At 50.0% G+C, this 24,907-nt stretch overlaps 2 protein-coding genes across 4 annotated transcripts in view; both read right to left on the reverse strand.

The window, feature by feature from the left end:
* Nucleotides 1–1,507: 1,507 nt before the first annotated feature.
* Nucleotides 1,508–2,484, reverse strand: LOC112605632 (solute carrier family 22 member 20-like). The gene is made up of 2 exons (XM_025355290.1): nucleotides 1,687–2,484; nucleotides 1,508–1,615 (listed from the first exon to the last, which is right to left on the reverse strand). The coding sequence occupies exons 1-2, from the start codon at nucleotides 2,065–2,067 to the stop codon at nucleotides 1,508–1,510; spliced, it is 489 nt and encodes a 162-aa protein (XP_025211075.1). The 5' UTR covers nucleotides 2,068–2,484.
* Nucleotides 2,485–3,952: 1,468 nt separating this feature from the next.
* Nucleotides 3,953–24,907, reverse strand: part of CAPN1 (calpain 1) — a 30,613-nt gene continuing 9,658 nt past the window's right edge. For all 3 annotated transcript variants that reach the window (XM_025355267.1, XM_025355269.1, XM_025355268.1), the window contains exons 11-22: nucleotides 11,491–11,666; nucleotides 10,613–10,624; nucleotides 9,661–9,872; nucleotides 9,516–9,555; nucleotides 8,254–8,319; nucleotides 8,112–8,169; nucleotides 6,951–7,015; nucleotides 6,417–6,485; nucleotides 6,238–6,316; nucleotides 5,494–5,610; nucleotides 5,094–5,152; nucleotides 3,953–4,703 (exon numbers count right to left, since the gene is read on the reverse strand). In XM_025355267.1, the coding sequence (XP_025211052.1) occupies nucleotides 4,677–4,703; nucleotides 5,094–5,152; nucleotides 5,494–5,610; nucleotides 6,238–6,316; nucleotides 6,417–6,485; nucleotides 6,951–7,015; nucleotides 8,112–8,169; nucleotides 8,254–8,319; nucleotides 9,516–9,555; nucleotides 9,661–9,872; nucleotides 10,613–10,624; nucleotides 11,491–11,666 (980 nt within the window). In that variant the 3' untranslated portion in view covers nucleotides 3,953–4,676. The remainder of the gene's footprint in view (nucleotides 4,704–5,093; nucleotides 5,153–5,493; nucleotides 5,611–6,237; nucleotides 6,317–6,416; nucleotides 6,486–6,950; nucleotides 7,016–8,111; nucleotides 8,170–8,253; nucleotides 8,320–9,515; nucleotides 9,556–9,660; nucleotides 9,873–10,612; nucleotides 10,625–11,490; nucleotides 11,667–24,907) is intronic.

Raw genomic sequence — 24,907 nt, forward strand, 5'->3', positions numbered from 1 at the left:
CCCACTCACCCACTCACTTATCCACCCACTCACTCACCCACCCACTCACTCACCCACTCACTCACCCACCCACTCACTCACCCACTCACTCACCTACCCACTCACCCACCCACTCCCTCACCCACTCACTCACCCACCCACTCACCCACTCACTTATCCACCCACTCACTCACCCACCCACTCACTCACCCACCCACTCACCCACTCACCTAACCACTCACCCACCCACTCCCCTACCCACTCACCCACCCACAATAGGGGTCAGTTAGGCTGGGCGCAGTGCTCACATCTGTAATCCCCGCACTGTAGGAGGTAGAGGGAGGAAGATTGCTTGAGCCCAGGAGTTTGAGACCAGCCTGGGCAACATAGTGAGACCCCATCTCTACTAAAAAAAAATTTTTTTTTTAAATTAGCTGGGTGTGTTGGTGGGTGCCTGTAGTCCCAGCTACTGGGGAGGCTGAAGCAGGAGGATCGTTTGAGCCCAGAAGGTCGAGGCTGCAGAGAGCTATGTTCATACCTCGGCACTACAGCCTGGGTGACAGAGTGAGACCTCACCCTAAAAAATAAGGGGGAACAAGTTAGGGTTCGTACTGGCTCATACATACAGTGGGGTGTAGTGTAAAGACTAGAAGGGATGGGACAGCTCTTTCTGAAGGAATAGGAGAGGAGGCCTCCAAAGTGAAGAAAAAGCTGGGTACAGGACCATGTAGGGTGTATGCCAGCATTTGCATAAAAAAAGGATGGCTAGGCCTGTCACCTCAGCTACTTGGGAGACAGAGGCAGGAGAATTGCTTGAGCCTAGAAGTTTGAGACCAGCCTGGGCAACATAGTGAGACCTCATCTCAAAGAAAAAAATGGGGGGACACGAAGAAGAAAACAAATACAAAACAGGAAAATAAAAATGGGGGAATAGAACATATACACCCACTTGCTTGACTGCATAGAATCATAAAATGTCTCTGGTAAAAGACATAGAAATGGCCGGGCGCGGTGGCTCAAGCCTGTAATCCTAGCACTTTGGGAGGCCGAGACGGGTGGATCACGAGGTCAGGAGATCGAGACCATCCTGGCTAACCCGGTGAAACCCCGTCTCTACTAAAAAATACAAAAAACTAGCCGGGCGAGGTGGCGGGCGCCTGTAGTCCCAGCTACTCGGGAGGCTGAGGCAGGAGAATGGCGTAAACCCGGGAGGCGGAGCTTGCAGTGAGCTGAGATCTGGCCACTGCACTCCCGCCTGGGCGACAGAGCGAGACTCCGTCTCAAAAAAAAAAAAAAAAGACATAGAAACCAGGCTGCCCTCTGGGGATTACTGCAGGGAGGGGCAGAGGCAGGAAAGGGGTGATCCCCAGCAGGCTCTTCTGTGCCTTTTGGGATTTGAAGCCATGTGAATGTACTATATGTATTATCTGTTTAAAATGCACAAATCAACTGTAACAAAGAAAAATGAATGCAGACGCCTAGGCTTTCTGGCCCGCACTGGGTGGCTGGGGCACTTATCCCCACGGGCTCACCTGTCTGCCCGGCTGTCAAACACGGCAGCCCCCACCAGCACCCCGGCCATGTAGACAGACTGCGCCAGGTCTCGGAGAGTGCGGGCCTCACACACCAGATCCCACTGCAGGGAAGACGTGAGCGCTTCAGACTGGGCGTCGGCAGCAGCCCCCCATGCGCCCAGCCCCTTCTGACCTCCATCACGATGGTGGATGGGAAAACACTGTGGTTATAGACCCAGCCGTCCTTGCAGCGCTCCGTGGCTGTGTCCGGGCCGGAGGAGTTGGGGCTCAGCAGGGCCCACTGAGGCTTGGTGAAGCGCCGGCAGGGCTCAGGGGCCCCAAGCTGGTCCAGGGGTACGGTGGCCCTCAGCCAGGCCCCCGAGTCGTTGGTGGAGGCCTCAGTGTGGTTGGCAGGGCCCCGGCAGTGGTGCGGGGGGACAGCGGCCGTGAAGTTCTGCAAGAAGTTGTGGCAGGCCAGCAGGCCGCAAGGCAGCAACAGCAGGGCCGTATGGATGAGCTGGAAGCGGCCCATGCCGCCCAGAGTGTCCAGCAGGTCTGTGAAGGCCATGGCCATAGGCCTGACCTGAGGCCCAGCCTGCCTGGCTTTATGTAGAGAGGCTGGGGAGGGGCCCTGGGAGTGGGAGGAACAGGCCAGGGGTGAGGACTGCAGACATCCTGTGCACCCTGTGTCAGAGGGCTCAGGTTACACCCCATAGGAGGGTTCAGGTGTCCCCACATCTGCAGGGCTCCCCTCCCCCATGCCCTTTCTCTAGGTCTCTCCATCTCTCACCCTGAGGGCCGAGTCACAGCCCACCACCCAGATCTGCAGGTCCAGCCACCCTGCCCACTGCTCTCACCGGCAGGACCCCAGCAGTGAACAGAGCACCGTCACGTTCCTTTTCCTCCAGAGGACACCGAGGCGTGTTCGGAAGCCCCGATTCCAGTCTTGGCACATGGGACACAGTCCCTGTCACTAGGCTCCAAATCGCAGCTGGAGTCTTAAGTGCTGAGAGTTCAGAATAATGGGGTGCAGTGGTTACAGATGCTTACCCTTCCCCACTTCCCAAGAAGGCAGGGACTTGGCTGCACAGGTGACACTTGGGAAAAAGCCCTTTCAAAATGCCCAAATAGGCCGGGCGTGGTGGCTCATACTTGTAATCCCAGCACTTTGGGAGGCTGAGGCAGGTGGATCACCTGAGGTCAGGAATTCTAGACCAACCTGGCCAACATGGTAAAACCGTCTCTACTAAAAATACAAAAGTTAGCCAGGCATGATGGCGGGCACCCGTAATCCCAGCTGCTTGGGAGGCTGAGGCAAGAGACTCGCTTGAACCTGGGAGGCAGAGGTTGCAGTGAGCCGAGATCACACCACTGCACTCCAGCCTGGGCAACAAAAGAGAAACTCCGTCAGAAAGAAAGAAAGAAAGAGAGAAGGAGAGAAGGAGAGGAAAGAAAGAAAGGAAAGCAAGCCCAAATAGGGCAGTCAGGAGGAAGCCCTACTCTTCCCACTCCCACCTCAATGACGCAGAGTTTTTGAGAGGTTAGGGCCCCAGGTCATCCAGACTCTGGTGTTCCCATCCCCTCATCAAATAAAACCCAATCCGGAGAGCAAGTAAGGGTTTGAGCAAGATGGCGGGGCCCTGCACACTCTCCCGCCCTCCAGCCCCTCACACACCCACCGAGGCTCCAGGAAGAGCTGAGCCACTGCCCTCACTGCTGAAGACGCTGAGCCTGACAGGACCTGGACTCCCAGTGAGGAGGTGACAAGGGCAAAATGCAAGCTCAAGACAGCAGCGTGCGGGCAGCCTGCCCCATGGGGCGCACAGGAGCCTCCACCGCCATCTCTGCCCCGACACTGGGGCCCACAGTAGCTGACAGCAGCCCACCCCCACCCTCCCCCAACTCGGCCTCTGCTCTGCATTTGCGGCTTCGCCCCATCCCCTCTTCCTTCCCCCAAGCCACTCTTATCTCTGGTAAGAAAATCCCGGATCCCGGAAGGGCCTGGAGGGGCTTATATAAGTGCAGGTGTCTGGGTCACAGGGGCTCCCCACAGAAGGACCTGAAGGCGGCTCTGTGCTCCGGGGAGCTCCCTGGGGGACTGGGTGTGTGCTAAGTAGAGGTTTGAGTTTCAGCCAGAGCCTCACCTCAATGGGCTGAAGTGTGCAAGAAAGGTAGGGGTCAGGCCTCCTGGGCGGCGGGGAGGGCATGTAGGATCAGCAGAGTCATGTGGGACCTCAGCTGTGTGGCCCTGTCCCTGCAGCTGGGGCCCCTCCTTCCCAACCTCCCAGGGCCAGGGGTAGCCTGGCCCAGATACTCAGTACTCCAGTAGGGGTTCAGGCTTCAGGTCAAGGGGAAAGAGATGGAAGGGTTGGAGGGGAGGGGTGAGCTGAGGCCACGAGCTGCCCCCATGGGCCGGGGTCTGCAGGTGCCCTCCAGGCAGTAGACTGGGGAGAAACAAGTCACAGACAGATGTGGGGCCTTTTCCTTTATTATTTGGGGTTCCTCTATATGGAACATGGGACTTCCCCACTCCAAGCCTAGTGCCTCTGGCACCCCCATAACCAGTACACAAGTCCCTGAAGAGTCCCCTTTAAAATCACTAATATAAAAAAGGAGCGAAGGAGGGAAGGCCGACCGCCCACAGATTGGGCAGCTCCTGGTCGGCAACAGGGCCAGGGAGGGACAGAGGGGCACTGGCTTTGGCACAGCAAGGCCCAGGCATTCCCAGCCCCGGGGCCTCCCCGAACCAGGAGGCGGCTCCACGCGCCTGGACTGCAGACCGTGTAGAGCTAGTGGTTACAGTTTACAGTCTGCAGGCAAGGCCCGGCCGGTGCTGCTGAGTGGGTGGCCTCTGAAGTAAGGAGAGGGGACACATCAGGATGCTGGGGAAACCTGGGGCTGTCCCGAGGCAGGAACAATCGAAAGCTGCCTTCCTGGCTTGGCAATGGGAGGGGCCCAGGGAGTCCATCCCGAGCCCATAGCTGGCGCAGGCAGGGGCCACACAGCTCTGCCCAGAGCAGATGAACGATGGTGGCTGGGAGGAGAGGGGACAGGAGGACGAGGCTGCCTCTCTGCTCCAAGGAAGGCACTTGCAGCTGGCGTGGCCTGGTGTGGTGTGGCAGGAGGCATGGCTTGGCAGACGAGGAGGGAGGGGAGCATGGCAAGGGGGACCGAGTCCCTGCCTCATGCAAACATGGTCAGCTGCAACCACTGTGGGAGAGCAGGCAGGTCAGTCGGGGCCGCAGAAATGGCTGCCTGGCTTCTTCCCCACCCAAACCCCAGGTCCAGCCCCCAACTCCACGGCTCAGGAGCCACCTCAGGGACCTCATGAAGGGGCTACTTTCTTACCTCCTCCACCCCCAGGAAACCAGAGTGCTGCTCCCATAGAGGCCTCCAAAGGCCTGGGTCTCCCCTCCTGCTCCTTTCCCAGAATCCAGACACCCCCACCCCAGCCTTTCAGGACTCAGGGGGCCTGGCCTTCAGGGTTGCCTCTGGGGCTCAAGCTCATTTCCAGGAAAGGACAGGGAACACTGGCCAGATAAGAAAACTCGATCGATCGCCTGGACCTCTTCCCCCACCATGGGCCGGGGAGGTTCCCACCTTAAACAAGTCAAACGTCACGACTCCATCCAGATCTGTGTCCAGAGTCTTGAAAAATCCTGTGTGTTCAAGAAAAGGTGATACAGGGCTGAAAACTCAGTGGGACATTCACGCAGGGCCAGGCCTAGCCCCCTTCCTGCCTGGTCCCTCTCTACCTCCCCACAGTACCCCAAGCTGACACCCCTTGAATCTGGGAAGCTTCACCCCTTCCTGCTGCCTGAGAAGCTGCCATCAACTCCCTCCCTCCCCAACTCTCCTGGCACTCAGCCAGGGCCCCCCAAACCCAGAACCAGGCCTCTCTGGCACACATCCACAGCACTGGCCTGTATCTGCTAATTCACCCATCTGTCATTCCCCCCAGCTCCTTGGTGACGCGTTTGGGACGGAGCCGGACACTCACGGAACATGGTCTCTAGCCGCACCAGGCAGCACACGAAATTGTCAAAGTCGACCGCCAGGTCGGGCTCCGAGTAGCGGGTGATGATGAGCTCATAAAGCTTTTTGTTGAGCTTGAAGCCTGGTCCAGGAGAGTGAGTGAAGGTCAGGGAGGCGCAGCCCCTGCCCAACAGGATGGGGGAGGGGTTGAGTCCCCAGGAGGGGCTGGAGCTAGGCAGGGTGCCTGGGGCCTTTTCTTCTCCAGAAGGGGCATGAAGGCCTCCTGGGCAGGGCCAGTAGCTGTGAGGGGCTGGGCAAGTGAGTGCTGGTCTCTGGGCCCAGGTCATGGCAGGGAATCAGGAGCGGGCCAGTGAGGGCTCAGGGGTCCAGCTTAGTTTGTGCTGAATGCCCTGGCCTTGTGCTTAAGCGGGCTGGGGTGGTGAGCCCTGCATCTCCCTCACTGGAGGCTCTGCAGCCTGGCTCTGCCCCTGCTGGCTGTGAGGCCTGAAGTCAGTCACTTTCCTTCTCTGAGCTTCTCTTTTGTCATGTGCACAGTGGGGATGGTAAAAGACACTAGCCTCGTTAGGCTGCAGAGAGGAAGGAAGGAAGGAAACCCAGTAACGCACTTCGCTCAGTAACTGCGGGGGAAAAGGACAAGATGGCTGTTACCACGTCACCACCAGCACCCTGGGGACAAGGGCCTGGGGCATAGGAGCAGTGGGGCTACCGGTCCCAGGCCCCACAGGTGCCATCAGCCTTGGGGTCTCACCTGCCGACTCGATGGCCATCCGCATCTCATAGGCACTCATGCTGCCCGACTTGTCCAGGTCAAACTTCCGGAAGATGGACTGGGGTGGGGGCAGAGGGTGAGAGCCAGGCTGAGTCACCCGGCCCTTCCCGCCGGCCCAGCCTGCACCTACACGACTGAGGTGAGTGGGGACAACCTACCAGGTAATTCCGGATGCGGTTCCACAGGATGTTGAACTCCACCAGGCCCAGCTTCCCATTGCCGTCACGCTGGGTGGCCGTTAAGAAGGAAATTCCACCACTTAGACCAGGCATGGGAGAGAGTGGGCAACTGTGCGGAAGGGGAGACGGCCGCAGAGCCAGCAAGCCAACTTGGGGTTGGGTGAAGAGAAGCAGCAAAAGCCACACACAGTCAGCCCACAGCCGGGCTTGCATCGTTCTGAGCTGGGCTGCAGTGGAGTGGGCTGGGGAGGGGTCAGAAACAGCACCAGCCTCAGGGTCAACGGGGACCCAGGTCTTGCTCCACCTTTTACTTGACACAGGTCTATGCCTCAGTTTCTCCCTCCCAACCAACAGGAAGATGTCCAGGGAGGCATCTGAGCATGAGGCACTGTGTGTATGTCCACACTTCACATGGCTCTGTCCCGTTCTCTGCACTGTCCTGGGACAGTTTTCCCAGCACGGATACCTCCACCCAAAACCCCACTCAGGAGACAAAAGCAAATGGAAGGATACATCCATGAGGTTCACCATGCTGCGGCACGACTCTAGGCTGAAGCCCTTGGTCCGCAGGTCTTTGTCTGCAAGAAAAACCAATTCCAACACCTCCACCTAGCGAGATTCCTGCACCTGCCCCTGCTGGGAGCACTGGGTGGGGCAGAGTCAGGGAAGCACAAATCCTGCCCAGTGGGTGCAATATCTGGCAGAGGAAGTGGGCAGGATTGTTTGTATCATCAGGAAGTACAGGCAAAGCATGTTAGCAATCAAGCCAAAGTCCCAACAGCCACAATTAATCCAAAGTAAAAAGAAACGAGTGTGAAACAGAAAAGCGCAAAATTGGGTAGAAAGATGGGGCAGGGCAGGGCTTGCTGCAGGCTAGGAGGGCAGGCAGTGCTTCACCGGCAAGGAGAGGAGGAGAGGGGCTCTGGTTAAGGAAACCGTGTGGATGGAGGTCAGTGGCAACAAAGCCGAGGGGAGGGGAGGGGAGGAAAGGGGAGGAGAGGGGAGGGGTTGCCAACAGTTGTCTGCACTGGGGAGTGAAGCCAGTCACATGGTGTTCCCCAAGCCACTCAGCCTGGTCCAGGAGGCTTTGAGAGGAAGGGTAGACTTTTCCTTGGTACTAAGGTGCTGCTCCTGCTTTTTTTTTTTTTTTTTTTTGAGACAGGGTCTTGCTCTGTTGCCCAGGCTGGAGTGCACTGATGTGATCACAGCTCACTGCAGCCTCAACCTCCCTGGGCTCAAGCCATCCTCCCAACTCAGCCTCCTGAGTAGCTGGGACTACAGGTGCACGCCACCAGGCCTGGCTAATTTTTGTACTTTTTTGTAGAGACGGGGTCTCTCCATATAGTCCAGGCTGGTCTTGAACCCCTGGGCTGAAGCGACTCCTGCCTTGGCCTCCCAGAGTGTTGGGACTACAGGTGTGAGCCACTGTGCCTGGCCAGGCTGTGCGTCTAATCTAACACAAAGGCACAGCACCCGAGCACAGGGATTCCCAGGACGGCAGGTCAGGAGGAAGAGTATGGGATGGAAATGGCAGGAAACCAGGCTCAGAAAAACTGGAGGGTTCCCGGATTCATGCAGACCAAGGGATGGGGTTCAGCTCAGTGTGTGGGCAGGGGCCTGGATTCTGACGTGGAAGAAATGGTGGGGTGGTGCAGCAGCCCCGCAGGGACTCACGTTTGCTGATGATCCTGTTGAGGATTGTCCGCAGCTCCTTCACGCTGATCTCCATGTCCTGGGGAGAGAGAGGAGGTGGCACCTGCCCCAGGAAAGGGCTGCCCCTCACAGGCCCCTCCCAACCCACCATGCCCCAACCTACCTCCCCTGCCAGCTGCCTGAAGAGGGCCTTGAAGTTCTCATCAATCTCCTCTTCTGAGAGCACTTGCTGGACCGAGAAGAGGGGAAAGCAGGTAAGAGAGGCCCTGGCCCTGCCTGTGTGGAGGCGGCTGGAGGGAGGGCTGAGGCCGCATATCTGCTACAAGTCACTTCGCTTCTCTGAGCCTCACTTTTCTTTTCTTTTTGAGACGGAGTCTCACTCTGTCACCCAGGTCGGAGTGCAGTGGTGCGATCTCAGTTCACTGCAACCTCCGCCTCCCGGGTTCAAGCCATTCTCCCTGCCTCAGCCTCCTGAGTAGCTGGGATTACAGGTGCGCACCACCATGCCCGGCTAATTTTTGTATTTTTAGTAGAGACGGGGTTTTGCTATGTTGGCCAGACTGGTCTCAACTCCCGACCTCAGGTGATCTGCCCACTTCAGCCTCCCAAAGTGCTAGGATTGCAGGTGTGAGCCACCGCACCCAGTTTGAGTCTCACTTTTCTAATCTGTGAAAAGGTAATCTTGTCCCTGCCCTTCCCAACTCCATGCCCAGGACTCGTGACCTAAATGAAGGGGGTGCTGTGCAGCTCAGGGAGTAAAAGGCAAGAGTTTGGGCCGGGTGCCATGGCTCATGCCTGTAATCCCAGCACTCTGGGAGGCCAAGGTGGGTGGATCACCTGAGGTGAAGAGTTTGAGACCTGCCTGGCCAATATGGTGAAACCTTGTCTCTACTAAAAATACAAAAATTAGCCGGGCGTGGCAGCGTGCGCCTGTAATCCCAGCTACTCCGCAGGCTGAGGCAGGAGAATCACCAGTGAGCCGAGATCACACCATTGCACTCCAGCCTGGGTGACAGAGTGAGACTCTGTCTCAAAAAAAAAAAAAATAGGTAAGAGTTTGGATCCCTACTGTATGGCCTCAGGCAAGTTCCCTAACCTCTGTGAACCTGAATTTCCCATTCAGAGGAGGTATAGTAACAAGACCCGGACAGGGTTGATGTGGGGAGGAAATGAAGTAACACAGAAGTGCTCAGCACAAACCCGCCACCAGGTGAGAGCTCAGGGCCTGTGCCATTAGTATCACAGGTCCTCTGCAAACTGTGAAGTGTTGGGTCGATGAGGGATTAGCATTACTCCTATGGCTCCTGCCAGGAGGGGATCTTCCCTGTTAGCAGGAACTCAGGGGACAGGACACCTGGGTCCCCATCACACACCCAGGGGTGAGGAAGAGAGGAGGACAGGGTCTGGTAGGGTGGGACCACGCACCTCGTCGGGGAGATTGGCCTGGATCTGGTCATCCAGCTCCCTGCAGAGAGTGGGGAGGAAAGGAGCCAGTCAGAGGGGGACAGCAGAGGGCCAAGCGGGGGAGGTTGAGAGAGGGGAGAGTGGCAGGGGCTGGTCCATGACTCACGCGGTCCCAGCACTCTTTTCCGAGAAGAAGCGCAGCACGAAGTCGCCCTCCTTGTTGGGTTCGAAGGTAGAGGGCACCACCACATACTCCCCAGGTGGCAGGCGGAAGCGGGTGCTGACCTCTCGCAGGTTGATGAACTGCTCTGAGCGTGCCCGAGACGCATTGGCCAGGAAGAAATCGCGCTTCAAGTGTAGGGCCGGCTGGCCCACCAGCTGGTGGGAGGGAGGAGGGAGCAGGGCTGCAACTGCCCACTCAGCCCACCTTCAGGGGCCGCCCCCAGACCCAGACTCCAGGCTCCTTGTCCTGGCCAAGGGGCTGGAGAGCTAGGACATGACTCACTCACAGCCTGTGTGACCCTAACAAGACATTTTGCCTCAGTTTCCTCATCTGTAAAATGTAACAACCCTACTTACTGCAGAGGAGAGGAGCACCAGATTGCAGATTAGGCATGTGTTTCAATAACATGGTCATTATTATCATCGGGAGCTTTCCCCAGGTCAGGCACTGCAGGGTACTCAGCACCTCACTTGCTGTTCTGCGGTTATGCCCATTTTACAGACACAAACACAGGCTCGGAGCTTAAGCAACTGCTCAAGGGTACAGAACTCTCAGCTTGTCTAATGCCCTGCTCCTGACATTGCTGGACTGCCCTAGTTGGCACTTACTTGGTGTAGATGGGAAGGCAGGAAGAGCCTCATGTGTACATGTCAGACAGGAGCTCTGAGGACCAGGGCTCAAATCCAGCTCCCTCACTGACTACCTGTGCTTGCTGCCCCTTAGGAGGGCAATGTTTGCTCTGCCCACTGAACAGGTGGGGAGAAGCATTTTTCAAGCAGTGAAACTTGGTAGGTGCTTCTTAGCTCTCCAGGCCAGGGTGGGTTTGCCACTGGGCTGCTCCCCTGTGGCACCATCAGAGGTGTGTGACTGCAGGTGGGTCAAGTGCCACACCTACCTCCGGAGGGACCTGCAATAGAGAGACACGGGAAGTCAGAGACATGTGTTTGTCCCAGGGCGGGGTCACGGTGCGTGCTGGGCAGAGGTCCTGAGTTCTCAGACGGGTCTGATGGGATGAGGAGGCATAAGGCAGGGCCCTGGGGACCCAGATGTGGTCCCTGCACCAGAGCAGGGCCCCAGGAGGGAAGGCTCAGGCAGGGTCCTCTTGGTCCTGGGAATGTCTGCCCTAGGACTCCACTCTTGAGTCAGAGGCTCCAGGCCAGCCCTCGAGGTGGCCAACTGCAATGTTCCAAAGCCCAGGGACAAGAAAGGGCCACCACAGGCTGCTGCCAGGGGGTCTGGGTGTGGGCCAAGACTGCCACCAGCGAGGTCCAGAAGTTTCTGTCCCTGTCTTGAGGGCAGTGTGTGAAGCAGGGCAGCTATAGGGCAAGAGCAAGGAGTTCTAATCACAGAACGACTGGCACAGCCGCACCTTGGCCGAGAGGCCCTCCCTATCCCCTGTCTTTCCCCTGCCAGCTTCTGCTCACAGCCTCCAAGACGAAAGCTCAGTACTTCTGGTGTCAGCTGAGCCAGCTCCCTCCTCCAAGAGCAGCAGGCCGCCCTCTAAGCGAGAGGTTAATCCCAGAATCTCCCTTCCCTGAGCCAACCCTCTTCCTCTCTTTCAGCCAGAGGGCCTCAGCAGGTGCCTCCTGGAGGCTGAGATCTCCCAGCCCTCAGGATGGTGGCGGGAGTGGAGAGTGGGGGTGTGGGGTGGAATTTGCGGGGAAGGTTACGGCCCCTGGCGCCGCCTGGCGGAAGCCTGCGTGCGCTGCGGGTTGGGGGGTGCCGGGTGCTCTGCCTGCTCAGTGAGATCCACGGGGGATCCATCCTGCTCACCTCGTAGACTGCAAAGCCAATAGTCTCCATGTCGCGGCCGAAGCGGCGCTCGCGGCGGCGGTGCTTCTGCATAAGGGCGAGCACGAAGCTGCAGCCTGACTCGCGGTCCCCGTAGTCGTCCGGGTCATCCGTCTCATCCAGCCGGATCTTGAATTGGGGGTTCACCCAGAAGGTGGCTGCGGGCAGGTGAGGAGGCGGGGATCAGAGGCAGGGCGGGGCAGAGCCAAGTGGCCCCCAAGCCTCCCCAGCACGCTCCAGTGTGTGCATTCATTCATTCAACTAATATTCCTGAGCGCAGGGAGCAGGCAGGGTGATGGGCAGGCTGGGCCAGGCTCAGTCCGTGCCCTCAAGGCCTGTATTTGGAAACTAGAGGCTTAAGTGTGAGCAAGTTCATTAAGTTAGCGAGCAGAGCAATTGCAAAAAAAAAAAAAAAAAAAAAGCAAGCAGAGTAGATCAGAGTAGGGGGCCTATGCGCTGAGACCCAAAGGGGCTGCCCTGGGAAGCCACTGAGAAGCAGAAGCCAGGCGGAGGGCACCCCAGAGCAGAGGTGGGGAAGGGCCCCACGCATCTGCGGACAGGGAGCACCTTCAGAGGTTCCAGGGAACACGGAGATCCAGGGCGGCTGCAGGGCTTGCAGGAGCCAGCCAGGGGCTAGGGGTGTGTGGACTGAAGCAAAGGGTAAGGACCCTCCCACAGCTTGCAGCAAGGAGGGATGTGACTGCATTAGGACTCTAAAAGGTGGCTAGAGTGCTGTGTGGACAAAGACTTAGAAGAGGGCAAGAGAAAAAGCAGGGGTCCGACAGGAGGCCACAGCCAGGCAGCAAGGGAAGGCAGGGGCTTGCATTTCTGGCAGTTGGGTCATTTTGCTGCCTGAAGAACCCTCTTGACTAAAACAGCCCAGTGCGGGATAGAACGGTAAACTGCAAAACTTATTTTTAAAGGTACAGCATCCCCTGCCCTCCATTGACAATAATAATAATAAAGATAATAACAACTTGGGTGAGGATGTGGAGGGATCGGAACCTCACAGGATGCTGGCAGGAATGTAAAATGTTGCAGCTGCACCAAAGAACCCTCTGGCAGTTTCTCAAAAGGTTAAACACAAAGCTTCGTATGACCCAGAAATTCCACTCCCAGCTCTATACCCAAGAGAAATGAAAACATGTGTCGATGCAAAGGCTTGTTCATAAGAGCATGGCAGGGCGCGGTGGCTCACGCCTGTAATCCCAGCACTTTGGGAGGCCCAGGTGGACGGATCACTTGAAGTCAGGAATTTTGAGACCAGCCTGGCCAATTTGGTGAAATCCCACCTCTACTAAAAATATAAAAATTAGCCTGCCATGATGGCCCATGCCTGTAGTCCCAGCTACTTGGGAGGCTGAGGCAGGAGAATCACTTAAACCTCGGAGGCAGAGGTTGCACTGAGCTGAGATCATACCATGGCATACCAGTCTGGGCGACAGAGTGAGACTCAGTCTCAAAAACAAATAAACAACCCATAAAATTAGCTGGGCGTGGTGGCGCATGCCTGTAATCCCAGCTACTCAGGAGGCTGAGGCAGGAGAATCACTTGAACACAGAGGCAGAGGTTGCAGTGAGCCAAGATCGTCCACTGCACTCCAGCCTGGGTGGCGAGCAAGATCCCATCTAAAAAAAAAAAAAAAAAAAAAAAAAGAGAGAGAATGTTAATGGCTGCATTATTTATAACAGCTGAGTGGATGAAACTACCCAATAATCCATCAACTAAAGAGTGAATATACAAAATGTAGAGCCCAACAATGGAATACTATTTGGCAACCAAGAGGTACAACATACATGCTACAACATGGAGGAATCTTGAAAACATTATGCTAAGTGAAAAAGGCCAGCCACAAAGGACCATGTATTATACGATCCTGTTCACACGAAATATCCCGAATAGGAAAATCCATAGAGATAAGAAGTAGATTCGTGGTTGCCAGGGCTGCCGGGAGGGCTGGGGAGTCATGGCTAAGGAGTACCTCATTTGTTTTTGGGATAATGAAATGTTCTCAAATTGACATGGTGATGGTTGCACAACTCTGTGAATATACTTTAAATAGTATATTTAAATTGTATATTTAATAGTATATTTAAATCGTAATACATGGCCAGGCGTGGTGGCTCATGCCTGTAATTCCTGCACTTTGGGAGTCCAAAGCAGCTGGATCACCTAAGGTCAGGAGTTTGAGACCAGCATGGCCAATGTGGTGAAACCCCGTCTGTACTAAAAATGCAAAAATTAGGTGGCCGTGGTGGCAGGCACCTGTAATCGCAGCTACCTAGAAGGCTGAGGTAGGAGAACTGCTTGAACCTAGGAGACGGAGGTTGCAGTGAGCTGAGATCGCACCACTGCACTCCAGCCTGGGCAACAGAGCGAGACTCCATCTCAATAAACAAACAAACGAACAAACAAATAAATAAAATAAATTGTAATATACTTCAGTATATTTAAATTGTATATTTAAAAGTATATTTAAATTGTAACTTTAAATAGGTGACTTGTATGATACGTGAATTAACTATCAATAAAGATGTTTTTAAAAAATAGAAAGTAGGAACCCTGCAAGGTAAATAATGCTAAAGGGCTTCTGTAGACCCCTGAGTCCCTGAGTATAGAAGCAGATGATAAAGATCTACCTGAGGTAGAGAATCCAATAGGAGGTTCTTGCAATTAAACTGGAACCCCCTATCAGGAAGGTCAGCAATTAAGTATGCAAGAAAATTAGGCTGGGGCGCAGTGGCTCACGCCTGTAATCCCAACACTGTGGGAGGCTGAGGAGGGTGGATCATTTGAGGTCAGGAGTTTGAGACCAGCCTGGCCAACATGGTAAAACCCAGTCTCTACTGAAAAAATACAGAAATTAGTCAGGCATGGTGGTGGGCACCTGTAGTCCCACTCACTTGGGAGGATGAGGCAGGAGAATCGCTTGAACCCAGGAGGCGGAGGTTCAGTGAGCCAAGATCATGCCACTGCACTCCAGCCAGGGCAACAGACCAAGACTGTGTCTCAAAAAAAAAAAAAAGAAAGAAAGAAAATTAAACCTCCCTGGAGGGAAGGAAAAATAACCTCAAGCCAGCCTTCATATGACCTTTCAGTTTTAATTCACACTGCCTGTGAAACCTTAAGAAGATAATTTAGTTTTAAAAGTGTCCTGCACCAGGCACAGTGGCTGATGGACTGTAATCCCAGTGTTTTGGGAGACTGAGATGGAAGGACTGCTTGAGCCCAGGAGTTCAAGACCAGCTTGGGCAACATAGGGAGACCCCATCACTACAAAAAGTAAAAAAAATGAGCCAGGCATGGTGGCATGGATCTGTAGTCCCAGGTAAATCAGGAGGCTGAGGTGGGAGGATCACTTGAGCCCAGTTCAACACCAGCCTAGGCAACCTAGCAAGACCCCATCTCTACAAAAAATTTAAGAAGTTAGCTGGGTGTGCGGTATCTGTCTCTATCATAGTCCCAGCTACTTGGGAGGATAGCTTGAGCCCAGAAGACTGAGGCTGCAGTGAGCTATGATTGCACCACTGCACTCCAGCCTGGGTGACAGAGTGAGACCCTGTCTCAAAAAAAGAACAAGGTGGCCAGGTGCGGTGGCTCACACCTGTAATCCCAGCACTTTGGGAGGCCAAGGCAGGTGGATCACAAAGTCAGGAGTTCAAGACCAGCCTGGCCAAGATAGTGAAACCCCATCTCTACTAAAAATATAAAAATTTAGCTGGGCGTGGTGGCACACGCCTGTAATCCCAGCTACTCAGGAGGTTGAGGCAGAGAACTGCCTAAACCTGGGGACTGGAGGTTGCAGTGAGCCAAGATCATACCACTGCACTCCAGCCTGGACGACAGAGTGAGACTCCGTCTCAAAAAAAAAAAGAACAAGGCTGGGTGTGGTGACTCATGCCTGTAATCCTAGCACTTTGGGAGGCTGAAGCAGGCAGATCGCGTAAGTCCTGGAGCTCAAAACCAGCCTGGGTGAGGCGGTAAAACCCCATCTCTACAAATATTAGCTGGGCACAGTGCTGTCTGCCAGTAGTCCCAGCTTTGGGGAGGCTGAAGTGGAAGGATTCCTTGAGCCTGGGAGATCGAGGCTGAAGTGAGCTGAGATTGTGCCATTGCACTCCAGCCACAGCAAGACTGTGTCTCAAAAAACAAATAAATAAAAAAGAACGAAAATGGTGTTCTGGATTGGTGGAATTCCAGGTGACTAGCAGAAACACCCTGGAGCAATTTAACTTTATCTGAGGACTCAAAGAACTCTCTCACAGGTGAACTTCTAGGCCAAGCAAGGCAGAGATCTCACAAGCAAACAAGGCGTGATAACTGAGCAGCAGCCACAGTGGACAAAAACTGACCACTAAGACTTCAGATATTGACCTTATCAGACACAGAATATAAGACTATGCTTGCTATATTTAAAGAAATAAATGAGGCCGGGCGCAGTGGCTCACGCCTGTAATCCCAGCACTTTGGGAGGCCAAGACGGGCGGATCACGAGGTCAGGAGATCGAGACCATCCTGGCTAACACAGTGAAACCCCGTCTCTACTAAAAAATACAAAAAACTAGCCGGGCGAGGTGGCAGGTGCCTGTAGTCCCAGCTACTCGGGAGGCTGAGGCAGGAGAATGGTGCAAACCTGGGGGGCGGAGCTTGCAGTGAGCTGAGATCCGGCCACTGCACTCCAGCCTGGGCGACAGAGCGAGACTCCGTCTCAAAATAAATAAATAAATAAATAAATAAATGAAAAGTTTGAAAATTTGAGCAAAAATGAACAGATTTGAAAAGATCCATTATATCTTCTAGAAATAAAATTTTTTAAATTGAAATTAAGTTCTTGGAAGAAATAACCAACAGATTTGACAGAGCAAAAAATAAAATTAGTGAATTGAGAAAGGAACTGAAGGAACAACCCAGAATGCAATCCAGAGACACTAAGAGATGGGAAATCTAAAAGCAAGATTAAGAGAAAGAGAGGATTGAGTGAGAAGGTCCAGTTTATATTTGATTAGAATATACAGAGAGTGGGAAGGAGGTGATATTCTCAAAGATCATGACTACAAATTTTCTAAAATTGTTAAAAGACATCAATTCATAGCCAAGAAGTTCAATACATTCAAAGCAGAATGAAAAGAAATCCATAGCTCCACGCATCTTGGTGCATCGTATAGTATGAAAGAAAAAAAAATTTAAGATTTTTTCCAGAAGGCAAGGTAGACAGACTCCTAGCTTACATAGCGATGACGGAAGCAGAACAAGGAATAATAGTGTCTTTGATAGGCTGAAAATAATGTCAAGCCAGAATTCTATATCCAGACAACTGTCAAGAATAAGCACACTCTAAAGGCATTTTAGACAAACACTGAGAAAGTTTATAACCCACAGACCCTTGCTAAAAAAAAAAAACAATACAAAAAGGACTAGGTGTGGTACTTCATGCCTGTAATTCCAGCACGTTGAGAGGCCATGGAAGGAGGATCACTTGCACCCAGGAGTTCAGGACTAACTTGGGGCTGGGCGTGGTGGCTCACGCCTGTAATCCCAACACTTTGGGAGGCTGAGGCAGGTGGATCACTTGAGGCCAGGAGTTCGAGACCAGCCTGGTCAACATGGTGAAACCCCATCTCTACTAAAAATATAAAAATTAGCTGGGTGTGTTGGTGCACACCTATAATCCCAGCTACTTAGGAGGCTGAGGCAGAAGAATCGCTTGAACTTGGGAGGCAGAGGTTGTGGTGAGTTGAGATCGCGCAACTGCACTCCAGCCCGGGCGACAGAGCAAGACTTCGTCAACTCCCCACTGCAAAAAAAAAAAAAAAAAAAAAAATCTGGGCATGGTGGCTGTGGTCCTAGCTACTTGAGAGGCTGAGGTGAGAGGCTCACATGAGACCACGAGATCAAGCCCGCTCAAAAAGAAAACAAAACAAAGGAAATACAAAAGGATATGTTTCAGGTGGATGGAAAATGATCTCAGATGAAAGGTCTGAGAATGCTGAACAAAAATACTGTTATTCTGTGGGTAATCCAAATAACATGGGCTATCTCAAATCATGATGATGTTTGAGATAGCCCATGTTATCTCAAATGATGATGTTTGAGACAAAAAAAAACCACTTTAGAATTAAAATATTAGCCCACCATAGCATCATAAACAAAGGAAAGGGGTGATTCAGGCTTAATTTCTAAAGTTTTTGCATTGTTCAAGAGGAAGGTAAAGACATTGATTAGGGCTGGGTGAGGTGGCTCATGCCTGTAATCCTAGCACTTTGGAAGGCTGAGGCAGGTGGATGGCTTGAGCTAAGAGTTTGAGACCAGCCTGGGTAACAAAGCAAAACCCCATCTCTACCAAAAAAGTGCAAAAATTAGCCAGGCATGGTGGTGTGTGCCTATAGTACCGCTCAGCTACTCGGGAAGCTCAGGTGGGAGGATGGCTTGAGCCCAGAAGATAGAGGTTGCAGTGAGCTGAGATCACGCCACCACACTCCAGCCTGGGTGACACAGCCAGACCCTGTCTCAGGAAAAAAAAAGAAAGAAACTGATTAACTAATTTCAGTATGTATTAAGCAAACTCTTATGTCTTTCAAACTCACAGAGAAAAAAACTAGTAGAGAGAAAAGCAGGAACTCAATACAAAGGGCAGCATGACAGGAAAGATAGGCAGAAAATAAGTAAAAACAGTAAGTCAGCTGAAATAAACACAGCATTAATCACTGTGAGTGTAAATGAACTAAACTCTCTAGTCAAAGGACAAAATTTTCCTTTTTTTTTTTTTTTTTTGAGATAGAATTTTGCTCCTGTCACCCAGGCTGGAGTGTAGTGGCACAATCTTGGCTCACTGCAACCTCCACCCCTTGGGTTCAAGTGATTCTCCTGCCTCAGTCTCCCAAGTACCTGGCATTACAGGTACCCACCCCAACCTTGCCTGGCTAATTTTTGTATTTTTGGTAGAGATGGAGTTTCACCATGTTGGCCAGGCTGGTCTTGAACTCCTGACCTCAGGTGATCCGTCTGCCTGGGCCTCCCAAAGTTTTGGGATTACAGGCGTGAGCCACCGCGCCTGGCCATGGACAAAATTTTTCAAACTGGATTACTAAAAAGTCAGCTAGTGCTGTTTACAAGAAAACAAAACATTGGGCTATAGAAAGATTGGACATCAAAGAGTATAAAAAGATATATTTTAAAAATTCAACAAAAAACCCTCCTGAATTAGCTATAGAAACATTGGCTGAAATAGACTGGAAAGTAAAAATAATTATTAGAGATGAAGGTGGTCACTAGATTTTTAAAAATGTTTAATTCCCTAGGCGCTTATAAGAATTCTAAATGTGATGTACCAAATATCATAGCTCAAAATATATAATGAAAAATAATTGATAGAAATATAGAGAGAAGTTGGCAAAGCCATTAGGATACGATTTTTATCATCTTTCTTTCAGTAATTGATAGATTAAGCAGACAAAATAATAAGTTTGATATAATGGACAATTATAGAACAATCCCCCTAATACTCAGAGAATAGCATACTGGTTGAGAGAACAGACTTCAGGATCCCTCTGCCTGGGTTCAAATCCCAGTTTTGCCACTTCATAGATCAGTGACTTCAGCAAGTTGCTTAAATCTTTCTGTGCTTCAGTTTCTTTATTATCCCTAAGATAGGGATAATAATAGTACTTGCCTCATAGGCTCAGTGTGAGTTAAGCTAATTATAATATTTAAAATACTTAGGAGTGCTTCACATACAGTCACAATTTGTTAGCCAGTCTTTTCAAGAACGAAGTAATCTTTTTTTTTTTTTTGAGACGGAGTCTCGCTCTGTTGCCCAGGCTGGAGTGCAGTGGCTGGATCTCAGCTCACTGCAAGCTCCACCTCCCGGGTTTATGCCATTCTCCTGCCTCAGCCTCCCGAGTAGCTGGGACTACAGGCGCCCGCCACCTCGCCCAGCTAGTTTTTTGTATTTTTTAGTAAAGATGGGGTTTCACCGTGTTAGCCAGGATGGTCTCGATCTCCTGACCTCATGATCCACCCGTCTCGGCCTCCCAAAGTGCTGAGATTACAGGCTTGAGCCACTGCGCCCGGCGAACGAAGGAATCTCTACAAAAATTCATCATACACTGAGCCATAGCACCAGCTTCTGTTCACTTCAAAGCTCTGATCTTATGTAGGTCACATTTTTTTGCCACAAGAAAATTAAGTTAGAAATTTTTTTAAGTTTAAAAAAAAATTCTTCTAAAATAACTAGTTTATCAGAAAGAGATGATAATGGTAATGAGAAATTACATAGCATGACCATGAAAAATGTACGTATATTAAAAGAGAGAGCTATCAAATCAATAACCTAACCTTCCACCTTAAGAAAAGGCAGTTAAATAAAAGGAATAAGTTCTAGTATTTGACAGTAAGGCAGGGAAATTATAGTTAACAATAGTTTATTGTATATTTCAAAATAGTTAGAAGAGAAGAATTGTAACATCTCCAACACAAATAAAAGATCAATGTTTGAGGCGATGGATCGCGATTACCCTGATTTGATCATTACACATTGTATATGTTATCAAAATATCACATGTACCCCAAAAATATGTTCCACTATGATATATCAAATAAAAAAATGGATTTATTAAATTTAAAAAAAGAAACTAGAAAATGAACATTCACTGGTTCTTGGGATTTAAGAAAAAAGAAAGTGGGCAAATTGAACCCAAAGCAAGCAGAAGAAAAGAACTAATAAAGATTAAAGTCCAAATACATGAAATAGAGAATAAACAATAAAGAAAAATCAATAAAACCAATAGTTCTTGAAAAACTCAACAAATTGACAATTCTTTACCTGGCCTAACCAGGAGAAAAGACAGAGGACTCAAATTACTAAAATCAGGAATTAACAAGCAGCATCACTACCAACCTAACAAAAATGAAAAGATTACAAGGAACTACTGTGGACAATTATATGATAATAAATTAGAAAATATAGACAAAAAGAACAAATTCCTAGAAAGAAACAAACCACCAAAACTGACCTAGGAAAAATAGAAAATCTAAATAGACCTATAATAATAAAAAGACTCAATCAACAACAACAAAAAACTTCTCATCAAAGAAACGTCCAGGACCAGATGGCTTCAAAATTCCACCAAACATTTAAAGACAAATTAACACCAATCCTGAAACTCTTCTAAAAAACTGAAGATGAGGGGATACTTCCTAACTCATCCTAGGAGACCAGCATTACCTTAAAGCCAGATAAAGACACCACAAGAAAAGAAGATTACGGACCAATATCACTTATGAATATAGATGCAAAAATCCACTCCCCCCCAAAAAAAGCTACAAACCCAACCCAACAGTATATTAAAAGGAATATACACCATGATGAAGTGGGATTTATCCCAGAAATGCAAGGGTAGTTCAATAAAGGAAAATGGATCAATGTAATATACCACATTAATAGAATGAAGGGGAAAAAAACCTCATTCATCTCAATTGATGCACAAAAAGCACATCAGTTCATGATTTTAAAAATTCAGAAAATTGGCCGGGTGCGGTGGTTCGCACCTGTAATCCCAGTACTTTGGGAGGCTGATGTGGGCGGATCACAAGGTCAGGAGTTTGAGACCAGCCTGACCAACACAACTGGTCTGACAGGTGAAACCCCATCTCTACTAAAAATAGAAAACTTAGCTGGGTGTGACAGTGTGCGCCTGTAGTCCCAGCTAGGGACTAAGGGAGGCTGGGGCAGGAGAATCACTTGAACCTGGGAAGCAGAGGTTGCAGTGAGCGGAGATCGCGCCACTGCACTTCAGCCTAGGCGACAGAGCAAGACCCGGTCTCAAAAAAAAAAAAAACACGAAAAACTTCAGTGATACCACTTCACACCCACTAGGATGGCTATAATAAAAAAGAAGAGCAATAACTAGTGTTAAAGAGGATATGGAGAAATCGGAACCCTCACACATTGCTGGTGGGGTTATAAAATGGTGCTGCTGCTTTTGAAAACAATTGGCAGTTCCTCAAAAACTTAAACATGGAATTACCCTATGGCCCAACAATTTCACTCCTAGTTACAGGCCCCAGAGAAGTGAAAACATATGTTCAAACACATGCACATGAATGTTCACAGGAACATTCTTCACATAGCCAAAAACTGGAAATAACACAAATGTCCATCAACTGATGAATGAATCAGCAAAGTGTGATAGATCCATATCATGAAAGATTAATCTGCCATAAAAAAGAGATGAGGTACTTCTACACCATAAATGAACCTTGAAAACATTATGCTAAAGCAAAAAAGTCCAGAATAGGTAAATTTATAGAGACAAAAAGTAGATTCGTGGTTGCTAGGGAGAAAGGGATAGAAAGTGACGGCCAGTAGTTACAGGATTTTCGGGGGAGGGGGTGAAGAAACGCTGTGGATAACAGTAATGCTTACACAACACTGGTACACTAAAAACCACTACATTTTACACATTAAAAGTGCAAATTTTCTGGTGTGTGAATTATATTCATTCACAATTTTCAAAAACACTATGTATCAAAATTGTGTAACTTAATTAAGGATGTACTTAGAAGGAAATTTATCACTTTAGTTGCTTAAATTTTAAAAATCTAAATTAACGAAATAAGCATCTAATTTAAGAAGTCATAAAATAAAGTCAAAAAATCAATCCAGGTCAAGCATGGTGCCTCACGCCTATAATCCTAGCACTTTGGGAGCCCAGAGTGGGCGGATCACTTGAGGTCAGGAGTTTAAGACCAGCCTGGCCAACATGGTGAAACCCGGTATCTACTAAAAATAAAAATAAAAAAATTAGTTGGGCATGGTGGCGCATGCCTGTAATTCCAGTTACTTGGGAGGCTGAGGCAGGAGAATCACTTAAACCCAGGAGATGGAGGTTGCAGTGAGCCGAGATCGCACCACTGCAGCCTAGGTGACAGAGTGAGACCCCGTCTCAAAAAAAAAAATAAATAAATAAAAATAAATAAATCCAAAGAAAGTAGAAGGAATGACATAATAAGCAGTAAAGATCAATGATAAAGGAAAAAAATACTACCAGGCACAGTGACACACACATATAATCCCAGCTACCTGGGAGGCTGAAGTGAGAGGATCACCTGAGCCCAGGAATCTAGCCTGCAGTGACCTAGGATCACAGAGAACTAGGATTGTGCCACTGCACTCCAGCCTGGACAATAGAGCAAGACCCCATCTCTAAATAAATAAGTAAAAATAATAAAAGAAAAAGAAATACTATACAAAGGACCAACAAAGTCAAAAGTCATTTCTTTTTTTTTTTTTTTTTGAGACGGAGTCTCACTCTGTTGCCCAGGAGTGCAGTGGCGCAATCTCGGCTCACTGCAAGCTCCACCTCCCAGGTTCACACCATTCTCCTGCCTCAGCCTCCCAAGGAGCTGGGACTACAGGCGCCTGCCACCACGCCCAGCTAATTTTTTGTATTTTTAGTAGAGACAGGGTTTCACTGTGTCAGCCAGGATGGTCTCGATCTCCTGAGCTTGTGATCCACCCGCCTCGGCCTCCCAAAGTGCTGGGATTACAGGTGTGAGCCACTATGCCCGGCCAAAAGTCATTTCTTTGTAAAGATTAATATTGACAAACTTCTTGAAGAATTAATAAAGACAAAAGAGAGTGCAGGCCGGGCGCGGTGGCTCAAGCCTGTAATCCCAGCACTTTGGGAGGCCGAGACGGGCGGATCACGAGGTCAGGAGATCGAGACCATCCTGGCTAACACGGTGAAACCCTGTCTCCACTAAAAAATACAAAAAACTAGCCGGGCGAGGTGGCAGGCGCCTGTAGTCCCAGCTACTCGGGAGGCTGAGGCAGGAGAATGGCGTAAACCCAGGAGGCGGAGCTTGCAGTGAGCTGAGATCTGGCCACTGCACTCCAGCCTGGGCGACAGAGCGAGACTCCGCCTCAAAAAAAAAAAAAAAAAAAAAAAAAAAAAAAAAAAAAAAAAAAAAAAAGAGAGTGCAAATGAGCAATCTCATGCATAAAAAGGGGACATTATTACACACGAGACATAACAGTATATTAAGGATAACTTTGTGCTAATAACTTTGAAAACAGATACAAAGAATATTAGAAAATACAACTCGGGGCTGGGCACAGTGGCTCATGCCTGTAATCTCAGCACTTTGGGAGGCCAAGGCAGAAGGATCACTTGAGCCCAGGAATTCGAGATAAGCCTGGCAACATAGTGAGACCCCCATCTCTATAAAAATAAAAAATTAAGGCCGGGCACGGTGGCTCACGCCTGTAATCCCAGCACTTTGGGAGGCCAAGACGGGCAGATCACTAGGTCAGATAGAGACCATCCTGGCTAACACGGTAAAACCCCGTCTCTACTAAAATACAAAAAAAAATTAGCCGGGCGTGGTGGCGGGCACCTGTAGTCCCAGCTACTCGGGAGGCTGAGGCAGGAGAATCACTTGAACCCGGGAAGCGGAGGTTGCAGTGAGTTGAGATCGCCCCATTGCATTCCAGCCTGGGTGACAGGGTGAGACTCTGTCTCAAAAAAAAAAAAAAAAAGAACATAATATTTATAATAGCAACAAAATTATAGTGTACCTAGCATTAAATATCAAGAGATGTATAAATTCTTTATGATAAAAAATACAACATTCTATTGAAAGACATTAAAGGTCAAAATAAATGAAGAGATACACCACATCCTTGGATGAGACTTAAAATTATAAAAATGTCAATTCTCCCCAAATTGGTCTATAGGTTTCATGAAATTCCAAATGAAAACCTCAAAATGGTTTTTCATAGGACTCGGTAAACTGATCCTAAAATTCATCTGGAAAAACAAAGGTCAAGAACAGCTAAGACAGATGCAGTGGCTCACGCCTGTAATCCCAGCAATTTGGGAAGCCAAGCCAGGTGGATCATTTGAGATCAGGAGTTCAAGAAAAGCCTGGCCAACATGGTGAAACCCTGTCTCTACTAAAAATACAAACGTTAGCTGGGTGTGGTGGCAGGTACCTGTAATCACAGCTACTCAGGGGGCTGAGGCCGAAGAATCACTTGAACCCAGGAAGTGGAGGTTGCAGTGAGCCAAGATCGTGCCATTGCACTCTAGCCTGGGCAACAGAGCAAGACTCCGTCTCAAAAAAAAAAAAAAAAACAAAACCAGCTAAGAGACTGTTGAAGAAGGAATTTGCCTATCCAACAGCAGGACTTACACATCTATAGTAATGGATTCAATGTGTTATTGGCAGAGGGATAGATCCAGGGACAGACTGGTGAGTCCAGGGACAGACTGGTGAGTCCAGAAACAGACCGACACATACCTGGGGACTAGGTGAGGGCGCTAGTGCTGCTGGGGAGTGAGGAGATGATGTATTTCTCAATAAATGGTACAGGGAACGGTGGTTATCTATTTCGGG

Source organism: Theropithecus gelada, chromosome 14 (assembly GCF_003255815.1).
Source record: "Theropithecus gelada isolate Dixy chromosome 14, Tgel_1.0, whole genome shotgun sequence".
Taxonomy (NCBI): Eukaryota; Metazoa; Chordata; class Mammalia; order Primates; family Cercopithecidae; genus Theropithecus; species Theropithecus gelada.